Source organism: Zonotrichia albicollis, chromosome 1, assembly GCF_047830755.1.
Source record: "Zonotrichia albicollis isolate bZonAlb1 chromosome 1, bZonAlb1.hap1, whole genome shotgun sequence".
NCBI classification, from domain to species: Eukaryota; Metazoa; Chordata; class Aves; order Passeriformes; family Passerellidae; genus Zonotrichia; species Zonotrichia albicollis.
This window is the reverse complement of record NC_133819.1, coordinates 93,817,215-93,841,912: the sequence shown is the minus strand read 5'-3', so window position 1 is coordinate 93,841,912 and position 24,698 is coordinate 93,817,215. Positions and strand designations below refer to the sequence as shown.

Sequence of the window (24,698 nt, the reverse complement as noted above, 5' to 3'; positions counted from 1 at the left end):
AGTGCCACATCCAAACCCCATTGGCTGCTGGCAGCACTGAGGTTACAAGAGACAGCCTGGAGCCAGTTTATCAGAGTCCAGAAGGTTACTGAAGTGGTAGATGAAAATCTCAGAATTAAGATTTTACTTATTATTAAAAAATAAAACCACCATACAAAACCACCCAAGAAACAACAAAAACATCCAAACCACATATACACAAAAGAGTATCTTCCCAGAAGCTCCAAGCTCTTCCTGTTCCCAAACTGTGTTTTGCTATTTCTATGTATCAGCTCGTCCTAGAGTAAGGTTGAGTAATTATTTATCATTAGGCAACTGTCAACAATCCTGACATCTCTCTTTCAGCTTCATTTGTAAGTGACAACTGGTACAGATCAAGCAAGTAGCTCTCATTATTCTGACAGTGTTTCACAGAAACTGAACATTTAAGAAACATAACATCAAAGTCTAAACTAAACATCTCTACTACCTCACAGTGAGATGTTAATTTGTTTTAGGGCTGTTTAAAAATGCCAATAAAAGTAGAGGTTTTAAAATGCAAATATCCTATTTTTTTGCTGGGGTGTGCAGTGAATACAATCTTCTAATGAAACAGAAACACAGGGAGAAAAATAGTCACTTATCAAGAATTTCAACAGACATAGCTTCAGATTTGAAAAGCACTATTCAAGATACATCAGAGCCAACATTTTATAGATAAGCCTGTGGAGAACTGCAGAAAGAAGCCAAGTTCAAACTCTCCTCCCAGATGTCAGTATCTCAGGTAGAAGAATGTCTCCTGGAACAGCAGAACTAAACATGATATTACATTGACGTTGCATGCTAAGTCTGAATCCTTGGTTTTGACAAAAATGAAATACCCAGCCTAGACATCTAACCAAGAGTTAGCAGGCAGTGTATGTGCAGCTGCAGAAACTGGAGGTTTTTTTAACACCCAACCAGAAGACAAAGACAGAGCACTTGTCTCAGGCTGAAAGCCCCTGAAGAGAACATTTACACATCTCCATTCCTTGACTGACCCATGCCAGACAGAACAGCTGCTTCCAAGGCCAGGCACCACAGTCAGGCTGAGGTAATGAGGGTTGTCCCAGCAGTATTTCACCTAAGCACCCCGGTACTTTGCTGTAACATATTTTATCCAGATAAACATGCCAGTGATTGGCCATTTTCCAAGTTGCACATGGAAAATTTCACAAACCCACACAAATATTTCTTTGCCAGCTTTCCAGGTGTAGACTAATGCAGGAAGGCTAGAACTGCACTGCAGGAAAACCCAAGCCAGCAGGCTGGGAATTATTACATGCTGCTTTTCACAGTAATCCCTGAATAACACAGTACTTCACATTCCATGTAGTATTTTTAATCTTTTAGTTAGATATCTAGATCGTTACTAAGAATGCCATGCCAGGCTCCAAATGCCTAACCATGGTGGAAAAGAATCTCCCTACGAGATTCTTTTCTTGCATAAAGTAATACAACTCCATTTAAACAATGACTTCATGTCAGCTCATCCTGCTATAAGGCTGTGACACTAAATCACACAGAGGCAGCCTTAGTGACATCAGATTTACTCATCTTCCTACCACAGTACTGATTAAAGTATGAGCCTTTTCACTTGCTCTTTTCAAATTAAAATGCACCAAGAAAAATACTTACGACAAGTCACTGAAGTCTGGAAAGACATACATGTGCCTGAAGCTATCAATGGCAATGACAGGGCAGTCTGCTGGAGTCTTCTGAATGTGGAGGAGTGGGTGCCTGAATTTGTCACAGTCAGCATGGAGGAAGTTTATTGTACCTTAACATTGTGAGCAGACAAAAACCCATGTCAGGATTTTTATTATGATCATCTTGAAACCCATTTGAAACCACTTAAACCCCTTTCCTAAGTATTACAAAGGTGGAGATTTAAGATAGATACAACATGCAAAACCTGAAAATAGGTCTGAATAAGCAACACCACCAAAATAATAGATTTTCTAAAAGTGGTTTTTTTTTCCATATTACAAACTGAAGCTTTGTTTAATGCCCTCTCAAAACACATTAAGTCATTCAGACAAGAATGATTTCTGAAACTTACTTACTAATAAATTGTGCATCTATTTTAATAATTTCCAGAGGAGTTGGTCCTCACTGTCAAAAACGCATCAAGCCCTTCAGTACCAAGAGCTTGAAAGCTACAATTCTGTTTGGCCTTTGCTTCCACTCCACTGAGTTGTCTGAAAAAAATTATACCAGTAAAACCAAGAAGTAGTGGGAATTATTACAAACCTTTTTCACCTATTAACTGCCGTGCAACCTCCTGTTGGAATTTCTCTAAACTCTCCAAGTCATCTTTCATGTGGAAAAGTATGAGAAAAGGAAGGCCTTCTTCTGTCAGTTCCTGCACAGAAAACAAAGAACAAATTAATTTCTTCCATTTCTTAAGGGCACCAAATTAAGCGATTCCACAATTTTCAAATTCAGTGAGAACTCCACTTTAAAAAACAGGCAAAAGAGCAAGACCAAAGATTTAAACTGCTGACCCTTCTTCTGAGATACCCGAGTGATACAGTTAACCATGTTTCCTCTCTTTGATCATATACAACAGACAAAGGATGAGAGAAAGTCATTATCAGCATTTTGTGAAGGGATACGCTTTCACTGAAATACTTGTGTAAAAAGAATAACCCAATTCTGAGGAAACACAGCAGCTCCAGAGAAACCACAATAAGGCCTGAGCACCAGGCTTGTTAAATGCTACAAAAAGCTGAGGGTGTACTCTAGAACCCAGTTCTAGCTTATTCACATAGTAAATTGGTGGTTTCGTAGCATAACACAAGAAGTGTCTTTGAATAACTCTATTCCCTCCTCACTAAAAGAGAGAAAAGCAGAAGCTAATGACACAGCCAGAGCAGTTATGATCAACTGCTGCTCTCCTGCCAGTAACTGTGTCCTGACTGGTCATCCTTTGCTGGACAGGCAAACTTTAGCTCCTTGTATGAATCTGTTCTTGCAGCCTTTTAAAGACCTCTGCCCACAGAAAATACAGGATTGCCTTCAATGATTTATTCAGAATTTGCTTTTAATCAAACAAAACACAAACGCTTGCTCCGAAAGTGATTTTTGTCGTCATCTCAACTCACTACAGCCTGATTGAAGAAATAATAATTTACCATCTAAGAAATGCCTACAGTTGTCTATCTTTCATTTCCACAAATGCTTTTGTATGACAAGCAAGTGCTGCTATTGCTTTGATTCTAGCCTACATCAGCACAAAAACTGTGCTTTTTGGGAAAGACAGTAGTGGCTTATTCTGCTACCAAATAGAAGGGTTTCTTCAGATATTTTCAATTTGCTGTAAGCTGAAGGAAAGAATTCCCCTGTCAGTAGGCAGCCGCTTACACAGGGTTCATGAAATGACTCAACCAAGTCCATCAGGTAAGTTGAAGCATGGTTTTTTAAACAGAAGACTGCAGAGATCCCCATAACTTCAGTGCTCTTGAAATCCAATCCCTAAGACAACAACTAATCATATTTGCTCATTCTCCTTTTTACACACACATTCAGCTGGGTCGCAGTCTCCTTCCTCTCCTACTACAGGATGGGAAAAAGTCCGTTTTGTAACACTATAATTATGGCTCCATTTCCCTCGCTTCAGCAAGTGCATTTCCAGAGGGAGAACTCCTAAACAGCTTCATATTCTGGCTCTAAGGTCTTCAGTTGCTTGCAAGCAGCTAAAATGACAACCTCAGCAAGTTACATTCACAAGATCAATTCATCTCAAAACAGGCTTTAAGAACAGCTGCATGAACCTTGCTAATTTTAGCCCTTCTATAAGATACCTCCCTTTGTTTCCTGTGCTATTCCAGCTTTCATACCATGTCTCACTCACCAGGCAGGACAAGTGGAAGCTCCCTCAAAAGGAGAGGGAGCTTCCCTACTGTACTGTTTGGCACTAAGAAAATCAGATGATTTTCCATTACATCTCAACTTCCCACATCACTTCTGTGTGCCTTTGAGGAACTTCTTACTGGTTCCAAACTCACAGCTCAGCACCACTTTTGGATGACACAGGTTCACTGCAGCCCTTTAACACAGAACTACACAGCCTGATTCCAGGTTAAACAGGGATTTCTTCTGAATGATATCCTGATCCCAACAGCCTTTGCCAGTCAAGCACAGGAACTGTCTCAAATGGGCAGTCCTTGAGCAGAAGAACCTGCTTCAGAGCTCAATTACTGGGTGTTTAAAGTGTATTCTAGGGCCATCAATACAGTTTAACAGTCACAGCAGTTCATATTTTTATCTTGTAATATTGTGCAGTATGCACAATATGAGCCCATTTAAATAACTGTACAATCTCAGCATGCAGAAATATCTCAATTTTGGCATGTTTAAATTTGTTTGGGTACCAGCAACACTGAAACTTTTAAACAAATTTTGCCATGCAAAATGTCACATTGCAAGTGTAACTATCTGCCTAAGCAAACAGTAATCAAGGGTTAAGGGAACAACCAGAGAAACCACAACAGAATGTGGTACAAGCTAACCGTGATGAACCTTGGCTTCCAAGGCTGAGAATCCTGTTTCACCATGGAAAAAGTACACTGAGTATCTACCACACACTTCTAAAGATGTTAACATGTGACATCTTTTACATTTTTTAAGGTTTGTTAACTATCAGAGCTTTCCAATAAAAGCTGGCAGGATTGACTAGAAAACAGTCAATAATCATGGCCCAAGTAAAATCACCCTGTCCCTCCCTCTTATGAAACCTCAAGTCCTGCATGTGCCCAGAACAGCAGATTCAGGATAAAAAGAATTAAGTGAGCAAACTGTGAATGAATCACGACTGATTCTCTGGTTTCTCATCCATTATGGACAATGTACCATAATTTGTGACAAACCTTGGCAGATTTTCTAACAGATTCTGTACCTATGTACCTTTTGAGATGCTACAACCTTGATAATTTTCTAAGGGCTTTTTTTCACGTTATTTGTTTTATAAAGAACAAAGTAAAACATGGAGTTGGATATGAACAAAAGAAGAAACTACAAAAGAAAAAAAAAAGCCTTGAAAGAAATCTTAATAATGAGAAGAAGAAATGTTTAAAAACAAACTCCCAAATTCCACCGGACAAATTGCAGCCAAAAGAAGAAAAGCATGGCAAACAACACATTAAACTAAAAAGATTAAGCTACCCAGTGCTTTACACAGATTGAAAATAAAAGCCCCACATGGTTTTCATTACCATTCCCAGAAGATTCCATGGTCAGCCATCATTTAATGTTCTTATTTATCAGATAAGGCTTTGGAAGTGGTTAACACAGTAATATTTTTCTACCACTCACATTAACATCAATGGGAGGGAGCTGGGGATGTTTAGCCTGGAGAAAAGGAGGCTCAGGGGAGACCCTGTTGCTCTCTACACCTGCGGAAAGGAGGCCGTGGCCAGGTGGGGCCTGGCCTATTCTCCCACGTAACAAGTGACCGGAGAAGAGGAGATGACCTCAGGTTGCACCAGGAGAGGCTTAGATTGGATATTGGGAAAAACTTCTCCATGGAAAGGGTTGTGAAGCACTGGAACAGCCTGCTCAGGGAAGTAGCAGAATCACCATTCCTGGAAGTGCTCAAAAAAACCCACGTGGATGTGGCACCTGGGGACAAGGTTCAGTGCTGAGGACAGTGGTGCTGGGTTAGCTGCTGGACTCAATGATCTCAGAGGTCTTTCCCAACCTTAATAGTTCTGAAATTGTAGCTTCTTACTTTGGTAGTGTATAAATCTACTACCGATCTGCCTCCAGTGAATTTCAAGAGCAACCAAAAAGATCCTAAAGAATGAAAAGACATTGTCTGACAGCCATTTTCTGTCTAAACCAAAATACACAAAGTTTTTTGATGTGGAATAGGGACCTTGAAAGAGACATTTTGGTTTCAAGAAAGAAACCCCAAAAATAGAATAGCAGAAAAAGTCTTACCTCTCCATTTTCAAATGTGATTTCTCGAACTAGTGGTACACATTTATCTTGTGTCCATGCATAAATCAAATCAAAATTGGTTAGTGAGCCTAAATACACCATATCTGGAGCATTTTCCTGTTGAAAAGAAAAATACAGTAGGATGAGAAACAGTAAAAATGACATTGCTGCCTACAAAGATTAGCTACTCAACATAAAATTACAATATTCATACAAACATTTACAACGAATCTTACACCAATATTCAACCTTGTGTATGCAAGATTTCTATTAAATGTGTGATAAAAGTACAAATGGAAAATAAATATTAAATATAATTTATGCAGTCCATTCCATTTTATAAGACAATTTATAAATAATGTGAGATACTCTGTTTCCAGATTAGGGATGCTTCAAGTAGGGGCTACTTAGATTTCTGCTAGGCTGGGAAAAAATATCTCCAGACCTAAACTAAATGCAGATAGTGAGCTGCTTCAGTGAATGCTGATAGTTACAGAGACTCATCAAAACCCCCTTCTAATGTCCTGCAGGACTTGAAACTGGTATTTTACATTTGCTTTGCCAAAGAGGTATGAATAAATAATAATTTTCCTTTATTTGCTAGTAGCTTTAACTTGTAATTCAGTGCTAGCCTCCTTTAATTTAATTACAGTTTTGGTAAACATGAAGTGAAGCATGACTTTGCAAGCTGCAGCCATGATTAAGCACACCTTAATTCAGAAATGCCATATAAATTAGGTAACTTCATAAATTCTGTTGTTGGAAAAAAATAAAAATGCTTTGAAACTCCCTTCCCCCTCAGGTCTATTTGCATCTATTTCCTCTTTTGTAAGTAGCTCTTTTCATACAGTAAATTTGAGAAAGGAGCAGAGTTTTAGATAGTATGGCTCTATAAAGCAACTCTTGCAGGTTTTCTTCTCTACTGAAATTTTCTTCCAGTAAAACTATGTTTATGAAAGTTTGTTAACCCACAGTTAATTTTATTAATTTTTTTTTTTTTAATTAACAGAAGAGCTCTTAATCCTTGTGGACTAAGGCATACAAGACAATTAAGTAACAGTCATAAAAATACACAGTAACTGTCACTTGCTTTGAAAAACATGAAGTGTACCAGCTTCACAGATTTTAAAGTTCTACAGAACACACATGATGTGTTGACTGCAAAAAAAAAAAAAGAATTTTTTGACATGGATATTTCAAACTATAGGTTTAGGTTCTGTGCATTAACTGTTAACATGTGAGACTGATCTTTTTCACTAACTAAGAAACACTAATTTCTATTATCCTATTCCTTACACTATTCAGTGATGGAATAAAACTAAGATCTGAGATGCAGTAACATACTGAATGGTCTGAATACAGTCTCCATTTGTTTATATTCACATATAATCACAGCAATCAAAATAAAATACATAGTTACACTTACCCCTGGTGGCTTGTAGATTACATTGTCTCCGCTAATTCTCTCTGCTTTTGAAATAGCCCTACAACAAACCAACCAGTAAGCATGTCTTGGTACAGACAAATAAAATAACTGAGATACCAAAATTCATGTTTTAATTTTATATCCTTTCCTTGCTTCTTTTTTTAACCCCTTCACAATTTGAGAATTAAAATTCTTAATTTTTAAAGTAAACTCTAAAGTGACTTCATAGAAACTTGGCCTGCCTGGATAAGAGGGCATTAAGAGACTCAGCAAGATTCATCCCTAAGATCAGAAGTCTGGACTAAAGGCAACAAAGTGACAAGTGATAAATACCAGGACAATTTTGGGTAAAAACTATCAAAGAATTAAAGAAAAAATCTTGAGGAAGCAAAGAGGAAGGTGCATTCTTGTTTGCATTTACTCTTCCTATTCCACAGTTTACACTAAGAATTTACATCTCCTCTACCCTGACAGAGAAGGGCTTTGAGGTGCTCTGTAGGAAAAAGCAATGAGAAAATGGAGGGCAAGTGAGCCCCCAGTGTTCATTTTACCCTCAGAACACACCTAGAAAGAAGACACAGCATGTAGTTCCTGGCCACTGATGATACAGCAAGTGTACCTCTAAGATATACAATTCCTCCTTGCTATTCAGCTTACTACCTCACCTTGGTAAGTTCCTCTCTTCTTGTCTTTAGAATATTTTACCCCAAATCACAGCAAAGTGCCCTGAAAGCTGCTAGTTTGTACCCCAAAATTATTATCTCTTATTCAAGTAAGTTGGAACAGCTGTGCATCCAATGAAGGAGCTAGAGAAGTAAGAGAAGTCAAATTATCTGAATTTACTTCACTGCAAGATGAGCTACATCTTCCAGGGGGGTCTGAACAATTTAAAGTGCCAAGAAAACTACAGACACCATAAGGCTGAACTCAAAGTACCTATGTTTTATTGATTTCTTTTGATCCAATTATCTTTTCTTATCGCATACAAAAGGTGCCTGGCATCATTTATGTTACACCACCAGTATTTGCATCAGTTTAGAGATGTGTGTTTTAAAATGCATTTTTGTATTCCCAACATGACTCTCCCCATAATGCGAAATGAGCCTTCCTAGTGACAATCACGACTGAAGTAAACCACTTGCATCCCAAATAAGCCTTCATGGAATAAGAAAGTGAAGCCATGGAAGCCACCTGCACAATCACTGCTTGCTAAGCTGATGATAATCTATAATGAAATACATGCTCCAGGGTAACCCTGTGGTAGAGCCCACAATGTCCTCTTCTGTGCTCTTCCACTCCAGTAGCTGCAGCTATGACTGATTTTTTTTTCAGATAACTCAAATAAAGTGGGGACATGATGTGAAAATCCCAAATGCCTGAAGATACACCTTTTTAAAACAACTACTAAAATGGAAACACTTCAGTTTGCATTTTGTCTTTTTTGAAGCAGTAATGTACAAGGTGAATCTCTGGAAAGCACACAACCCCCCCACCCTCCCCTGCCATATTTACTTGCTAATGTAAAATTAAAACAGTTCCTAGATTTATCACTTTCTGCCATAAATTACTTATAGTCCATCATAGCCTTTTAAGATAAAAGTATTTTTTGCCTTTTTTTTCCCTGTTCAACATTCTCCTCCATGTTCACAAACATTACAGATTCATTCCTCTCTATTTCTAAAATCTAACTCTAACAATCTCTTAATTAGATTCTTTATCTATCTCGTCCTGCTTACAAGTATTTTTTTAATAATCTTGTTCTTTGGTCACTTCATATTTTAACAGAACTGTAAGGATCAGTTAATTTAAGAACAGTTTTAAGCATCAAAATCATCTGCAACTAAATACTATTAACAGAGTTTTAAAATAAGCTATCACAAGTACCTAAAGACAGAATAATTTTGGCATAAAGGGACAGTTCTGCCTTGACAGAAGTTAGTCAAGCAACTATGTTCCTCCTGTCAAATTGATTGTTTTACTTTAGCTTAAGAGAAATTTGAACATGACCACTCATGTAACCTCCCCAAATCAAGTAGCTGTTGACCTCTGTCCATAGCAAAACCAAAAGTCCTTTCCAGGGGCTGTCAGGATGCTCAGTCAGAAGAGTTCAACTGATCAATGCCAGTTCCCCATGAAGAATTTTGCTATATATAATCTGAATAAAAAACTGATCTGTAGCCAGCATCTCTCTTGGAAGTCTTTTCACATACAATTTTTAGGAAGTTGAAGAGCCTCAGGTACTGAGAGATGAAAACATTTAGCTCCCAAGGTTGCTGTTGGGAAGGCAGCACTTTAAAACACTAACAGCTCCAGGCCAGAATGGGAATGGGTGTCTGGAGATAAGAATAATGATAAACCTGCTGTGCAATCTGTATTTACACAGGCAGGTTATCAATAATCAAACTGTGATCCATTCCACTATGTCTGCTTATTGCTTATATCTGGACAAAAAATAAAAATAAACCCCCTATAGTACTTCATGAACAGTGCCCAACATCCAAGTGCTAACACTGAATTGGTGGGAAACTGCTTCTCATTATGGGCAATTGACAAACTGAAAACCAAAGATGAACAGACTCAAAAAGCAGGAGAGTGAATGTTGAAAGTAGTGCTATCTTACTAATAATTTTTTAAAACTATTTTTGAAAAGTTGAATGAGGGGAAAAAATAATTTAAAATTCTAATAGCAACTCATAGTGGCTGTGCTGAGAACAAGGATGGATGCAGCCCTCAGAAAACGGTGGAGATAATGGCAGTCACCAGGGATGAGACTGACAGACTTAGAGACCACAGATTTACAAGTCATGGCCAGGGCTGCTTACACAGTTGTAGCAGCACCTGACTGGGGACAGAAGGAAGGGAAACCATGTGCAACCCTGCACTTTGCAAACACTCATACCCACCCACAAACTATTCCTAGAGACAAATTGGAAGAGGCATCAGGGACTGACAGCAGGTTTTGTCCAAACACATGAAACATTTTCTACCTTGATACATCCTCTCACTTTCTCTGCTATTCTCCACTACATCCAATTAAAAAAACTCCTGAGGCAACCCTGTGCAACATAAAATCTGGCATAAATCATGCAAATTCCTGATTTTACAACTGTGGGTAGACTGGAAACAACTACAATCACATTAATGCCCAATCACTTCAAATTGGGCAGTGCTGGCACTTTAAACACTGCAGAATGAATCTAGATTTTAATATGCTATTTAAAAAGTGAATCACTCCCAATCTATTCTTCTTCCACTGAATATTTTGAAATATCACTGTAAATCTGTACAAGGAGAAATCCGAATTCCTGTCGATTTTTCTTCCAGACTTACACTGTGTAGCTCACCAATGCAATTTTCTAAGCTATTGCACTGTGCAGTGACATAAAACCTGCATGTAAAAGGCCCAGGCACAGAAATTAGGTATTTTGGAACAAGGTCTGCTCCCCTAACACCAAGAGGAAATGAGTAAGCAACTACGTTCCCTAGAGAGAAAAGGAAAAGGAAAAAAAAAAAGACAGGGGAAATAATAAAAAAAAACCTCTCCCTCTAATAATGCAGGTTTTTGGGACACAATGACTGCACAATGTCTACCATTCCCCCACCCAAACCTCCTCAGGTACATTTAAACTATACTAACAAAGAATGGCAAAAAAAGAAAAAGGAAGGAAAAATTAAAAGTTTAATTCCACAGCAAACATTAAGGCTAAGAAGAGTTTTGTCCTTCTATCCCTTCAGTGTATTTATCCATTAAGGTTTAGTCTCTTCAGATATGCCACACTGAAAATAATAAAGAAGTCTATTTAATAAAATTATATAGACCTCATTAACAGAATTTCAATAATGAAGTCATGAAATCAAGAAATTTCAAAACTTACCCAAAGGCAGAGAGGAACACACAATCATCGTGCAAAATATTCGCTACTCTTTCAAAGGTTCTGTAATTATCAGAGTCCTTTTGCTCAAAGTACCCAATAATATTTCTTCTGCTGCGCTGTAAAAACAAAGGTTGAATTATCAAAAAATGTCATTACTCCCTACAGATATTAAATACAGAGATGCCATTCATTCAACAGTCAGTAAATGCAGAAATTATTTCTTTTTTGCCTTTCCAATATTCAGAAGAATCCTCGTGAGTATTTTTTTGGTGAGGAATATTAAAAGTACCTTGTCAAATACAACACACGATTCTTTTCAAATTTTTAAAAGCAAGATAAATAACTTAGTAGTGGAATGAATGCAGCTCAAAGTGACTACACTAATTTTTAATATTGCAAGTGATCTAGTTTTCCATTCAGTTAAAAAAAACCCACAAGGTATTGAACATTTCACAGCTCAACATCGTAAAAAATTCCAGAGAAGGAATAAAATTGAAACACTTACATCAAGAGAACTGATTTCTTCCAAATCCTGGACCTCCCGAATAGGGTTACTCTTCTGCTGCCTGATGTAATCTGCTATTGCTGTCACAGATCTCTGGCCCCTGTATTCCCTCTTCATCATCATGCCATTCCGGAAGAGCTTCAGAGTTGGGTATTTGCTTATCCTGTACCTCTGAGCTATATCAGCTAAAAAGAAATTAAGAGAATGAAAGCAAAGCTCTACAAATACAGAAATATACTGAACATGGTTTCTTACGCATGTACCTGACTGCCTAGATGTGGAATCTCTGAATCAGCAGTTCAGTCTTTAAGCAAGAAGAAGACAAAGCAAAAAAAAAAAACCCTCAAAAAAACTCCCCACAAAAATAAATCCCCCAAAACCCTCCAAAGCAAAAGCACCAAAACCCTTCACACCTGTATTCCTCCCAGGCACTGACTGTCATAAAGGGAAAAATTACCAAATCTGCGTTAAGCAAAGATTCAGCTTGGTCGTGTATACCCATTTAGTACACTTCCTACAAACAACTAGAAGGCAAATTTAAGAGCATAACAAGAACATGAGAATGTTCAAAGCTTGCCAATCTCAGTTAATTAACCCACTTGAGAAATTATTAATAAAATAAATAATCTATTTTTCTTCAAACTTAGGATTTTCATCTCAGTTGCAATGCTGGAAATATAATGTCACGTCTAAAATGTTTGAGAATGTGAACCCTGTGCAAAGTGTTTTTTGAAGGCTGTGAAGGCCAGAAGACTGCTGTTCCAGTTCTGAGATGTTCAGGTTTTGAACAAACACAAAATTCCAGGTTAAGGCAAACACCTCTGGTCAACCAGTTGACCTCTCTGGTCAACAGTATCATCATTCCCTCCAAGACAGGTCTTCATTCACATCTGTACATACAGTCCAGTCTTCTTCCAGACTTGGATCACACAAAGCTTCACACAACAAAGTAACAAAGTAACAAAGTAATTGGCATTAATCTAGGATAAGAGCACTAACTACTTTCACCTTTATCTAACAGCTCAGTCATTTATTTATCCACAAGACTTACAAATGTAAAAGAATAAAACCAGAAAGAGGCCTTACAGGAAAATTAAAAGACCAGCAAAGAAGAATGCTAAGTAGAAAAAAATACAAGTTTCCCACAATTGTGCATCCTGTGCCCTTACAACCACTACTAAGGCACAAATGTGGTTCTTTACCACACACCATCAGGGTTCTTAACATGCCCCTGTGTCCCTCTTCCACTTTGCTAAATCACTGGGACACAGCAAATTGCAATAGGAACTGCAGCTAGTTCCCAGCCACACATGGATGGGAAAGCTTACACATAACCAGCAAGTGATTCATGCCACACTGAGCAGGATCCAGCTGCCTTGAGTTTTTACAGCAACCTTTGCTATGGTGTAGAAATTTGGTTTGTGCATCTCCAATATTCAGCAACTTCTTTAATCAAAGTTTTTAAGTAATTAATAGCTTTGAATGCTATTCCCCCTTTCAGATGTGGCTGAAGTCCAGCAAAGAACTTGACAATTTTATGAGGAAGAACTGAAGAAATGAGGTAACCAGATATACTTTGGGTTCTTAGGAAAGCAAGAATAAAAGGAAACAACAAAGGCAAAGTATGTAATGTTAGATTTCCAGAAGCACTTTCCTTTGGACTTTGCTTTGCTTAATTATTCCTTCCTGTTCACTCCTCTCCTGGAAATAAATCTAGAAAAAAATAAAATCTCATAGGCCCTGTGAAAATTACTTATCTTCTTTTACAGAGTGGGATGCAGTTTACTTATATCTCTGGACCTAAACTCAACTAAATGCCTCCCACATATGCTCAGCTTCCCAAGTTACTTAACCATTTGAGGAGACTCATTCCAGTGAACCACACCCACCACACTTCCCCTTCTTTTCTCTCTCAAGGAAAGACAGAGGTGGTGAATTCAGCAGACTGACCTATCCTTTGGAGACAGAGAAGTTTCATTCAGTTGCCAGAGAGAGGAAGGCATTGCAAGTGTGGCCTGAACACATATCCTTACTTTTCATGGACTCCTTACAAGTCACAGGGTACCCTTCAGGTCACCTGGATTAGCCCACAGCAGGTAGGCAACAAAATGGGGTCCATGAGCAGCACAGTACTGAATAAATGAGAACAAATCCACTCTGACAAAAACATCCCTTCTCAGCTATATATTTACCACAAAGCAGATTTACTTTCTATCTTACACTTACTCTTTTTTAAAGAGAATGGAGAAGTCTGAATTCCATGCTGCCTGGAGAACTCTCAGTGAAACCAACTGCTGCTACAATACTAATCCTATTTGCAGCTTTAGTTACTGAAAACAGTCTTTGTACAAATTGCACAGCTTAGATCAGTCTGAGAACTGAAAACAAAAAAACCTGAAAACAACACAATAAGAACCAGGTCTACTCCACAAAAATGTTCTCTAACATCCCAAGTAAACTTCAAAGCTTCACCAGCTTAGCCCAGTTCCTAAAAAGCTATGCATCACTATAACAGCACAGAATTCAGCCTATCAATTTTGACTAAGAGGCCTTGACTTGTTTCCTAAATATCCCAGAAGTGCATTTCTTAATGCACTAATTACAGATAAAATTAAGGTAAAACATTTTATGTCCTCAGTGAAGAGTACTTTTATTTCAAATGAATACAAATTTCTCCATGGAGGATGTCAATATATTCAACATTAATGAACACTAGATTAATAATGTTTTCTTCCCTTAAACTCTACCACATTTTAGTTAAAGTACCTAAGAGCTGCCTGCAAGAAGGTGGCAAGTACAGCAGGAGAGGAATCACGTAATATTTGCTTGGTAGAAGACAAACAACATCTGCAAGCCAGGTATTTACTGCCCCTTTCCCTGCTGACAGAAGGACCTTTGGTCTGACAGTACACATGAGCTGGTCCAACCTTGACAGGGTCTGGCAAGGAGCACAACGTGTCAAGGTTCCACAGAAACACACTGAGATCAGTGACTGCTCCTGATACAGAGCTGCACAGCAAGGGAACACCAAACCCACATTTCTTTGTCTCACCACATGGACTTCTCCCTCATGTTATTTCCACAGCTACAGCAGGATGCAAAGGTTGAAGAAGGGGCATTCAGGGGATCATGCAGGTTCTCCAAGATGGAGATTGCAGTACCTAAGGATGTGGACCTTCATCAAGGGCTGAAGTTGTGTAAAAATATTAATGGCAATAAATGCCCACTGTCCAAGCTGAATTCAAACATTATTTCATAAGTCAGTACCTGCATGATCTTTACAAATTACATTGAGATTCCATGAATGCTGATATTTGAACTAACACAGAGAAATGACACTCCTACACAAGTAAGTATTTGAAAACCATCTTTTTACAAAAAATAAAATGCAAGTACATGAAAAACTGTTTGAATTAATTCAAAAGTCAAATAGAGTAAACCTTAAATGCTTCATTAAGCCCTGGCACTTGATACAGGTAGAGTTAGCATAAGCAGTGCAACTACAAAATTATATTCCTTTTAAAATTGGAAATACACAATGCAAATACATGGAATATTGTTTGAGCTCATTCACAGATTGCATTAGTTATAGTAAATCCTAAATTAAATTTAAAAATATTTCCTGACATTCCCATTGCACGTTTTCTGATGAAAGCAGGTATTTGAAACAGACAAGGGCAACCTACCTAAAAAAAAGTCTCCCAACTACAACTTTATGACTTTTTATTTTCTTCAGATATGAAGGTATGTAAAAGGAATAAGCCTTGTGTTTGTATTTTGCTGAATTAATCATTAAATTATAAATCTAGTGTTTAGCAGTTTCACATTAATTATGATAGGAAGCTACTGACATACTTGATCATCTTCTTCTCTTCTACAAAACAAAAACTGATCACAGCAATGACTGATGGACTCAGATGATTCTCCTCCCCATTCTGCATGTTTACCTGTTGACATTTAATAATTTCCAAACTGCCCAGACTTTTTTCCACTATTCATTTTGCCAACTCCAACACAAATATCTTGCAGTCGCCCAGTTCTCTTTAGATATGACTGGTTGATACTTCTTCTGAGCAAAGCTCTGTCTTGCAACAGGGAAGAGACAGCAACTCTTGTTTTGAAACAAACTTTTATGTGAAACCTGACATTTACACTCATGTTTTCTAAAAGTCTCCCACATCACCTTCTGAGCAAGATCCTCTAAGAAAGCAGGACTTGTGAGCTATCATTTGTGATCAGTATCTCTATCATATCCCTTGTACTGTCAGCCATTTCTCCAGAGTATTGTGTGTTCCTCTATTCAAAGGAATGACAAACCCATTTTTTTGGGGTGTCAGGCTTTTCTCATTGTGTGTACACACACGAGCCAAGCCACAGCTCCAAGCAAGCACACAGCTAATGACTTGTTTCTCAGAATGCTTCAGACTCCACCATTCTAGGCTACCACCACAAGACACTATCCAAAGTTCAGCTAGCTAGATGTCAGATTACATCACCAAGAATCTCAATTCCACTGCCACCAAATTGAAATTAAATGAACCTGAATACAATGAACTTGAGTACAATGACTTAAGTGTTGAAAAATTGCACCAAGACTTACTACATTGAAAAAGGCTCCCACCAACAATGTAGCTAAGAAGGTCCTCCCCAGTGAAGGACTAGCAATATTTAAAAGGGTCACCATTAACTCAGTACACTGCTCCAATTTTTCAGGGCTGTAATTCACACTATGACTAAACAAATATTTAGATTTTAAGTCTACAGGACTGGTTCTCAAAAACCGTGTCCAGTAGGATTCGAACAATATTGCGAATTATTTTAAATGCCTACCTCATCATATAAGGCAGCACCTGCAGAATTCACATGCTGAACAGAGGACTATAACAGCCTGAAAAGTTATCTGAAAGAAAATCAGAGTTTCAAAACTCAAACCCTGTAAAAATAACTTCTGAAAATATTCAGTGACCCTTTTTCTAGAGGAGAGGGGAATGGTCTCTTCATGTTGTCTGAGGAAGAGCAAGCACAAACCCAAGCTACTGCATTTCCTAACTTGGTGTTACCATGATGGTGGTAGGAGTTGCACAGCTACACATAGGGAGAGTTTGAATTTTCTGGATCTAACACTAATCTTTACTTTGTGTGTCAAATCATCTTAAGTCTTCCTTACCCTTCTGCAATATCTTCCATCTCAAAAATAACAAATCCTTTCAGCTGTATATTTGAAGCTGGAATGACCAAATGAGTATTCTGCTAGCTCACTTGAGATCAGGCAACATCTTTTGAAGTCCCTCAGGCTACCCACTAGGGCACACTGCAGATGACAAATGAAATCTGTCTTTGATAGGTACCTTTTACTTTCATAATACACCATAAATTCTCCCCAGTTAAACTACTGCTCTTGTGACACTTGCAAGAAATCATAAGCCCTGCTGGAATACTCAGAAGCAGCAGAATTAGAAAGGAACTTGGGAAAGAATATAAACTAAGCATCCTGCTCCAATGATTGTGATACTGGTGACTGGTAAGATGGACCAAAACAGGTAGAAGGAAAGCAATCAATATTCTGTATCAAACTCAGGTAACAGCAAATTTAAGCCACTTTCTGCTGCAAAGGAGCATTCACAACAGCCATGCTGCTCTAAGCAGGGCCTCATCAGTAGGCATCCCATAATCTTCTTTGACAGACTAACAAAATCGCTCTCCTAAGGAGTGCCATCAACAACCTCTCCAAATCACTTACACTTTTTATTTTACCCAAAGATAACTCTCTCAGACTGAATTTTTTTTCCCAAGCAAAGTGACAAGAATGCAATGAAATCCTCATGCTTGTTTAGAGTTTAATTTAGAGTTCCTTTATGAACTTCCAAATTTGTTATCATTCAATTCTTTTGCTTTCCAAAGGCACAGTAGTAACACAATCTCATCTCTGCAGACTAACATTAGCAACGTGAGCACACACTGCAGGAACAGCCAGTCACAGAGAACAGCAGCTCACAAAATTTAGGGAAATTACCACTCCCAGACACATTTGGAATGGAAGAACAGTTCCCTAAACAGTCTGTCCAGCAAAGCATCTCCTTACATACCCTCAGTGAGAAACTGATTTATGTTTGGAGGCACAAAGATCTATTCAATCTAGCTACTATTTTTATTTAACTCAGAAATCAAAGGAAAACATGGTGCAGTAGAATCAAACCCCCAATATATATACTTCAATTGACAAGGATTTTGTACCACAGCTCCTAATGCTGAATTTAGAGAAACTGTCCAAAATATTAACTCCCCAGAGAAACATGAGTTTAAGATTGCAATATCCACTCACAGAGAACAGAAACATAGGAAATCTATTGTACCAAGTGAGTGTCCAACACTGCTGCTTAACATAAATGATTAAAAACACTGAGACACAAGCAAAAAAAAAAATCACCCAAAAAAACCCCAAACAAACAAAAAACCCCAAACCATGAAGCAAAACCTTTTTAATAACATCACGCAGTAAGATCTGTAATTTTATATGGAAGATCACTTTTACCAGGTATTATACTTGGATAAGAGGTGTCCAGTATTTAAGACACCTGAATTACTAAACTGAACATAACAAAACCATCCAAGACTTTAACAAGACACAATGTAGCAGAACTCAGACATTTTTAAGTTATAAAAGGATGTGGTCTTGGAAAAGCAAAGAGTATCTGCTTTAACTACCTGCTCCAGATTTACCTTTAGTGTATGTTGCCCACCAGCTTAAACACAGCCTGGAGACTCTGCCTACACATTCCAGGTATAATTATGTTCTACAATATTACAAACTAGTGTAAAATATAACCCATACAGAGGTTTAATATAGTGTTAATATGTATATTTTGTATTTTATCACATTAGGGACTATCACTTTCCAGAAAAACATATTTATTTTGGCTACAAGAGCAGACAGAATGATGGTTTTGTCATTAGGCATCAAACATTCGGCAGTACATCAATAATTCTCTTTAATTTGCTTTACCCTCAGAAGCTGGTGTGTGCTGTTGGGCCCTGCAGTGTGCTTCAATAATAGTGCATTAAATAGAAAGTATCTATGCCTGAGTAACCATTCTGAAAGCTGTTTTTGAGTGGCCAGAAACCAGCTATTTGGATTCCCTACAGAGTCTTGGCCTCAAAAAGAACCAAATCATTTGTAATGCAAATAATCCACCATCTCTACAACACCATTCTAATGGCAAATTACTAGTGGTATGAAATCTACAGGCATAACAAACCACCAAAATATTGACATAAAACCTCTAGTGTTGCTAAAATATGTAAACACATACAAAAATATAAAGCTTGAGTAAGAAATCCCAAACCACTAAGAATCTTGACACCAGCAATAAGCAAAATACTACACAGGCCCAACCTTGATAATACAGTAATATCTGCTTTCTTACTAAAAAGCTGCTATTGCACACATTAAAATCCAAGTTAAAATACCTAAAACTTTAGGACATGCCAAATAATTCTGTGCCATAAAAAGTACCATTGTTTAAAACCCAGCATATAAATACTAGAAACTAGGAATGACATGCACAACTCTGTTGTTTCAATTCAAAAAGGCAATGTAAATTGCCTGTCATTAAAGGATTTTATTTTTAATTCTCACATTTTACATCTTCTGCAACAGCAGTCATGCTCATCTACTTAAATTAAGGACAAAAATAGTAAATACTGAGAACTAATAGTAGTCCAGAAATATAAAGAAAACCCAAAACTCCTGGCTGCCTCCTACTACTTAGCCCACCACAAGTACTCCCAGGAGGGATGACAATCTCTCCTGTAGCATCTCCTCCTCTCAGCTCTCTGTAACAAGCACCAGTTACCTTAATTCAAAGAGCACATGAGAGGATTAAGCATTTCAAACTTTTAAAGCATTTCAAACGCTTGGTGGGGGGCAAAAAAAAGTTTTCTTAACTATTGCTGCTAAGACAAGAAGGTCTCATAGCAAAACACTGGGCATCCAGCAGCCCAGACTCTGAGTTATTCAAGCAACTGAAGCTACAGCAACCAAAGCAAAGACTGCAGCAATTAATTTAAACCTCAACAATAAAACAATAAAACCTCACAACAACACAGGCTGATTTTACTATGGTCTTTAGTGAGAACTTTGCAGAAAGTTTTGTTGTCGTTATCTTGACATGAAAAGATGAGCCAATTTCCAGTGATGCTTGTCCTTAAAAATTAACAGTTTTGTAAAGTCCAAATAGTATAATCAGTATCAATTAAACTGAATTTTTCTGTTAATACTCTTTGGGAATCATAAACCACTGTTAAGAAATTATTCCTAGAAATGCTGGTCTCTAAGAAGCATAAAATAACACAGCTGTCCAGCAGTGTAATAAAAATCCTGGTACTATCCATTTGCCTTTCAATGTGCAGCAGATGTTCCTCACATTTTACTTATTAAGGGATTAAAAAAGAACTTTAGGAATGAGTACTAGCATAAAGTAAGATATTGCATATAATTTTCATGTCTGGGCATGGGGAAAACCTAACCCAAACAGGGAACTGTTTGCTGGCATGTGTAACAAGAGCAGAGCAAAGCTCTGATCCCTGCCTGGCTGTGTGAAAGGAAACTTACAGCCCCTGCCACGACTCCAAGGTGCAAGGAAGATTTGATCAGAACACATTCTCCATGCTAACTGTGGAAGGTTACCCCTTCCTTTTCTTGGTTGTGAAGACCTGCATTATTTTTTGCACTAGTGCTTCTCTGACATGTGAATGAGCCAATTCAATTTATAATCACAGCCCTATTTCCCTCATTAAATGAGATAAGCTGAACTGATGAAAAAAAGGATGTTGATGGATGCAATGAGAAAGAAACACTGGAAATTGCCCTGACAAATTCAGAAGAGGAGGTTTGCTGATATATTAAAAGCAACCCTGGGCTAAATGATGGGCCATCTACAGCTACACTTTGCACAGCTATTTAGCATATTTTTCAACAGTTACTAACTTGGTAGCAGGACAGCACAGAAAAACCTAAATCAAGATTTACTTACAATGCTGATCACAGTCTACTCTAGCAAACACCACTTGATTCTTATCTGGATACTCTTCTTTGATTACATTAGAAGCTTCCTCAAAAATAGGATGCAGCATTTGGCTAAAGCGGCACCTGTAAACAGAACACAAAATCATGACATCAAAATATCACCTTGAAATCTTTCAATTGATGACTACTGGAACATTTCAATCTTTGAAGGAAAAAGAAAAAAAAGAAAACAAAGAAATGCCATTGAAAAAGATCACATCTGTCTGTAATCCTTGTAATTGAGTGGATAAAAATCAGTTCAAAAGTAACTTGAATGAATCAGGTACAGAAAAACAGTAATTCTGAAAGAATACATAGTTCAAGATATGCTCCCCTGCTTTATTTCGCTAGGAAACACCATTAATCAATAGAAGCCTTTAGGAAATATATTCTGTTCAGACAGTATGTTGTTAATTTTTTTCTACCTGAATTACCCCATGGAAAGTGATTTTAAAAATGTAGTAAAAGTTGGTCCTTAGATTGTTGAGATTGAAATATTCACCAACACCTTCAAGAAATATCACAGGTAATTTTCTATGGGTCAACAATACAAGTTATAAGTATTATGTATTATATTGTTGCTCAGGTTTGGCAGAATTTGAGCAGACGACCTTTACAGCAGCAAGAATAAAGAGAACCCTGAGGGTCCCTTCCTCCAGTAATGTCAGATTGTGATGGAAATTCTCTCTTTTTGCCCACAGAAAAGGTGGTGGGATTGTAAAGATGCTTCAGTGGCTTTAGGCAGTTTAGGGTAACAGTAGTGCACAAGCAAGCCCATTACAAATATATCAATAAAATGATTTTATATTGTGTCCTTCCAAACATATGGCAGATTTTTAAATTGGAGATGCATAATGGCACTGTAGAAATTGTGAGAATGAGACTGCAAGGATAGACTTGCAATAAACCAGCCTGCACTGAAACCCACCTTAAACATAACAGTGACAGCCTGGGGATGCAGTTATGTCTGCAACAGCAAACATGTAAGTGAAGAGCAAGTCTCGCTCTCAAAATGCCAAGAGAGCTGAAGTCCACCTTCTGAAAAAAACTGACTCTGGGCAGCCCAGCTGTGTGCTACACATTGATGCAGCATGTATATGTTATATTCTACAATGGTTTCTTGTCCCCCATTCTTCTCCACCCTTAAAACAGAGAATTTCTGTGATCAAAACCGATCTGTTCTCACTCATAAATCAGGTTACATCACAGACTGGCAGTGTGCTATGTTGAAGGATTATTGCTGTATGCCTAAAAGTAATGATCATAATTAAAGCTGCAATATTTTAAAACTATAGCCTATAATAATGTGAAAGAAGCAAGCATAGGGAGAAGCACTCGGGACATAAACCCAGGAAAGAATTGGTTCGAAAGCAAGAGACTACTGTATTTTCAATTAGAAAACTACTGTAGAAAACTACTACTGTATTTTCAATTAGAAAGCCAAACATGATAGTTTTCAAAAGACAGAAGCTTAAATATATATAAAAAAAAACCAACTTGAATAACTTACCAATCAGCATAAAAATTAACTAAAGCAACATCTGCATTGTCTGAGAAGAAAGAAAAAGAAAAAGCCCAATGTCACATTGTGAGGCAAACTTCTCAGTTCTTTTATTCAAGATTATAAAAGTATGTGCAAAAAAACTACAAAAGCAAATATTTCTAGATAATTTAGATAATTTAGCATAAAGCTTAGTCTGATTGCTAGAAAACTGCTGGGGTAAGTCTCATCTGAAAAATAATCAATAACAAAGGGGAAAAGATGGAAGAGGCCTTCAGTCAAGTGTTCTACTGACTTTATTGATATGTAAGACAAAAAAAATGCAAATACTTCAGGCATATAAGACACACAAAGTAATTAAGTGACATATGCAGCAAAAATTATTTCTGGATTTAGAATTAAGGCACTCCATCCAGAAATTGAACTCTAGTAGCTCTTAAGCACTAGCTCTTATTCATAAGTGTTAAAAATCAGTTAAAAGCTGAAATCCCAACTATTTGGGGTAGAAGACTGACGAACAGGCAACTTGTCTGTGCAACTTGCTCTGGTTTGTCCTTACTAGTCTTATTTAACCTGGATACTATAGAAAAAGGTTGCAAAGAAATTTTCAGTCCCCAAAACCAGAAAAATAATAAGGGACACTAAAAAAAATGCAGTACTACACGAATACATATAATGAAGTAATGAAGTAATGTTATTATGCATTCCTTTTTACATATTAGGAAAAAATAATAAAATTGATAAATTTCTGGCCCAAAAATGATGTATTATCTTTATAGAATATAATAACTAACCATGCTTTCAATTAATTTTTAGTAGTAGTAGTGACCTAGACATTTAAAAAATTGAAATACATGCTCTAACTACAGAATATCAGCCACAGCTTTATAAAGCAGAAATGCTGACAAAGCAGAAAATTGACAAAGCTACAGAGCAGTTACATGTGAAGATAAGGATGCTGAAAGCCTGGAAAAGACAACATGCTGATAAAGACAACTCTTGAGTAGGCTGGAGAACACCACAGTTTGATTACAATTATGGTGTTAAGATTTTTATTATCAGCAAGGGATGCCAGTGGTGAAGGGGTAAATAACAAGCAATGAAAAGTTAAGGGTTACCCCCCAATGTATACAGTATTTCTTGAAAGTAATGGGATGAATTTCAGAAGCACTCACACTTAGCATATATTCCCTTTTGTGAATTATAATGCATAAAATAATTTTACATTTTCCACTGCAGAAAAGGTATTTACAAACAGCTCTCATATCACAAAGCAATATCACATCATAAGGCAGGTTCTAGTCCAGACATTATTAATAAAGATTTTTCACCCTGGATATATTTGAAACAATGCAATAACTTTTTCCTGCAAAGACAACCAGATACAGGCAAGTTGCATACTTCTCAGAGGGAAAGGTTTCAGACAAGAAACACATATCCTGTTTAATTTAAAGATTCCCATTCTATAAGCCACCAGAATCAGGACAGTGCTTAACCTGGCAGAGCTGAACAAGCAAGATACTTAAGGCTCATAACCACTTGCTGCTATTTTTTTGGGGGGAACTTTTAAAATGCCCTCTAGACTAGTTTTGGTTATGCAATCAAGCATTCCCTTCTGCAAACAAGATAACAATTATTTTCTTAAGACACTTCAAATTCTCATTGCAATACATTAGTTCAGACAGCTAATTTCAACCACAGGCATTTAATATTTCTAAGCCAATTGCAATTCATATATTCAAAGCTAGGCTATGAATATTCATTTAATACCACTGCAATGTTCACACAAATAAGTAACTGCAGACATACAAGGAAAAAAATTACTCAAAGTACTCACTTAAAATGTCATCTATATTTCCACTATCTAGACTTGTTATTTCACCTCTTGTTGGATCAAAAAGCCAAGACACCTAAAAAGAGAAAGCAAACCAGTAAGGTATGTTTCAGCAGTGAAGTAGTAACTGCTGTGTGATTTTTAAGTGTTGCAGTTCAAAAGCTGGAGAGAACAGTAAAAGAAATGTAATTCAGTCAATGCATTTCAGATGACGGCAGTACTACAAATATACAAATAAACTACCAATATAACGTGCTTTCACATTGAAAGAAAAATTAGTTTTTTAAAATACCATTCTCTATTATGTAGCCAGAACTGTTACAGGTGAATTTGCACCTTTAAGAGTAACTTATAACTTCACTCTGAAGAAAGAAATGAAACCCCATTTCAGCAACTTCACACAGGTGGGCTCGTATGTTTTAGCCAGAGACAAGTAGTTCATTCTGTCACTTAGAGGACTTGTCTGACAAAAAGTTTCTCATTAAGTAAAGCCTCAACTACCTCCATTTTTATTGCTGTTTTAGGAAACCAT

The 24,698-nt window shown here is 37.3% G+C and overlaps 1 protein-coding gene across 1 annotated transcript in view; it reads right to left on the bottom strand.

The window, feature by feature from the left end:
• ERP44 (endoplasmic reticulum protein 44) overlaps positions 1–24,698 on the bottom strand; it is a 47,190-nt gene that overhangs the window by 3,664 nt on the left and 18,828 nt on the right. The window contains exons 2-10 of the mRNA XM_005482912.4: positions 24,170–24,242; positions 22,342–22,381; positions 20,800–20,915; positions 11,768–11,952; positions 11,263–11,378; positions 7,388–7,445; positions 5,962–6,078; positions 2,272–2,383; positions 1,657–1,798 (exon numbers count right to left, since the gene is read on the bottom strand). Of these exons, the coding sequence (XP_005482969.1) occupies positions 1,657–1,798; positions 2,272–2,383; positions 5,962–6,078; positions 7,388–7,445; positions 11,263–11,378; positions 11,768–11,952; positions 20,800–20,915; positions 22,342–22,381; positions 24,170–24,242 (959 nt within the window). The remainder of the gene's footprint in view (positions 1–1,656; positions 1,799–2,271; positions 2,384–5,961; positions 6,079–7,387; positions 7,446–11,262; positions 11,379–11,767; positions 11,953–20,799; positions 20,916–22,341; positions 22,382–24,169; positions 24,243–24,698) is intronic.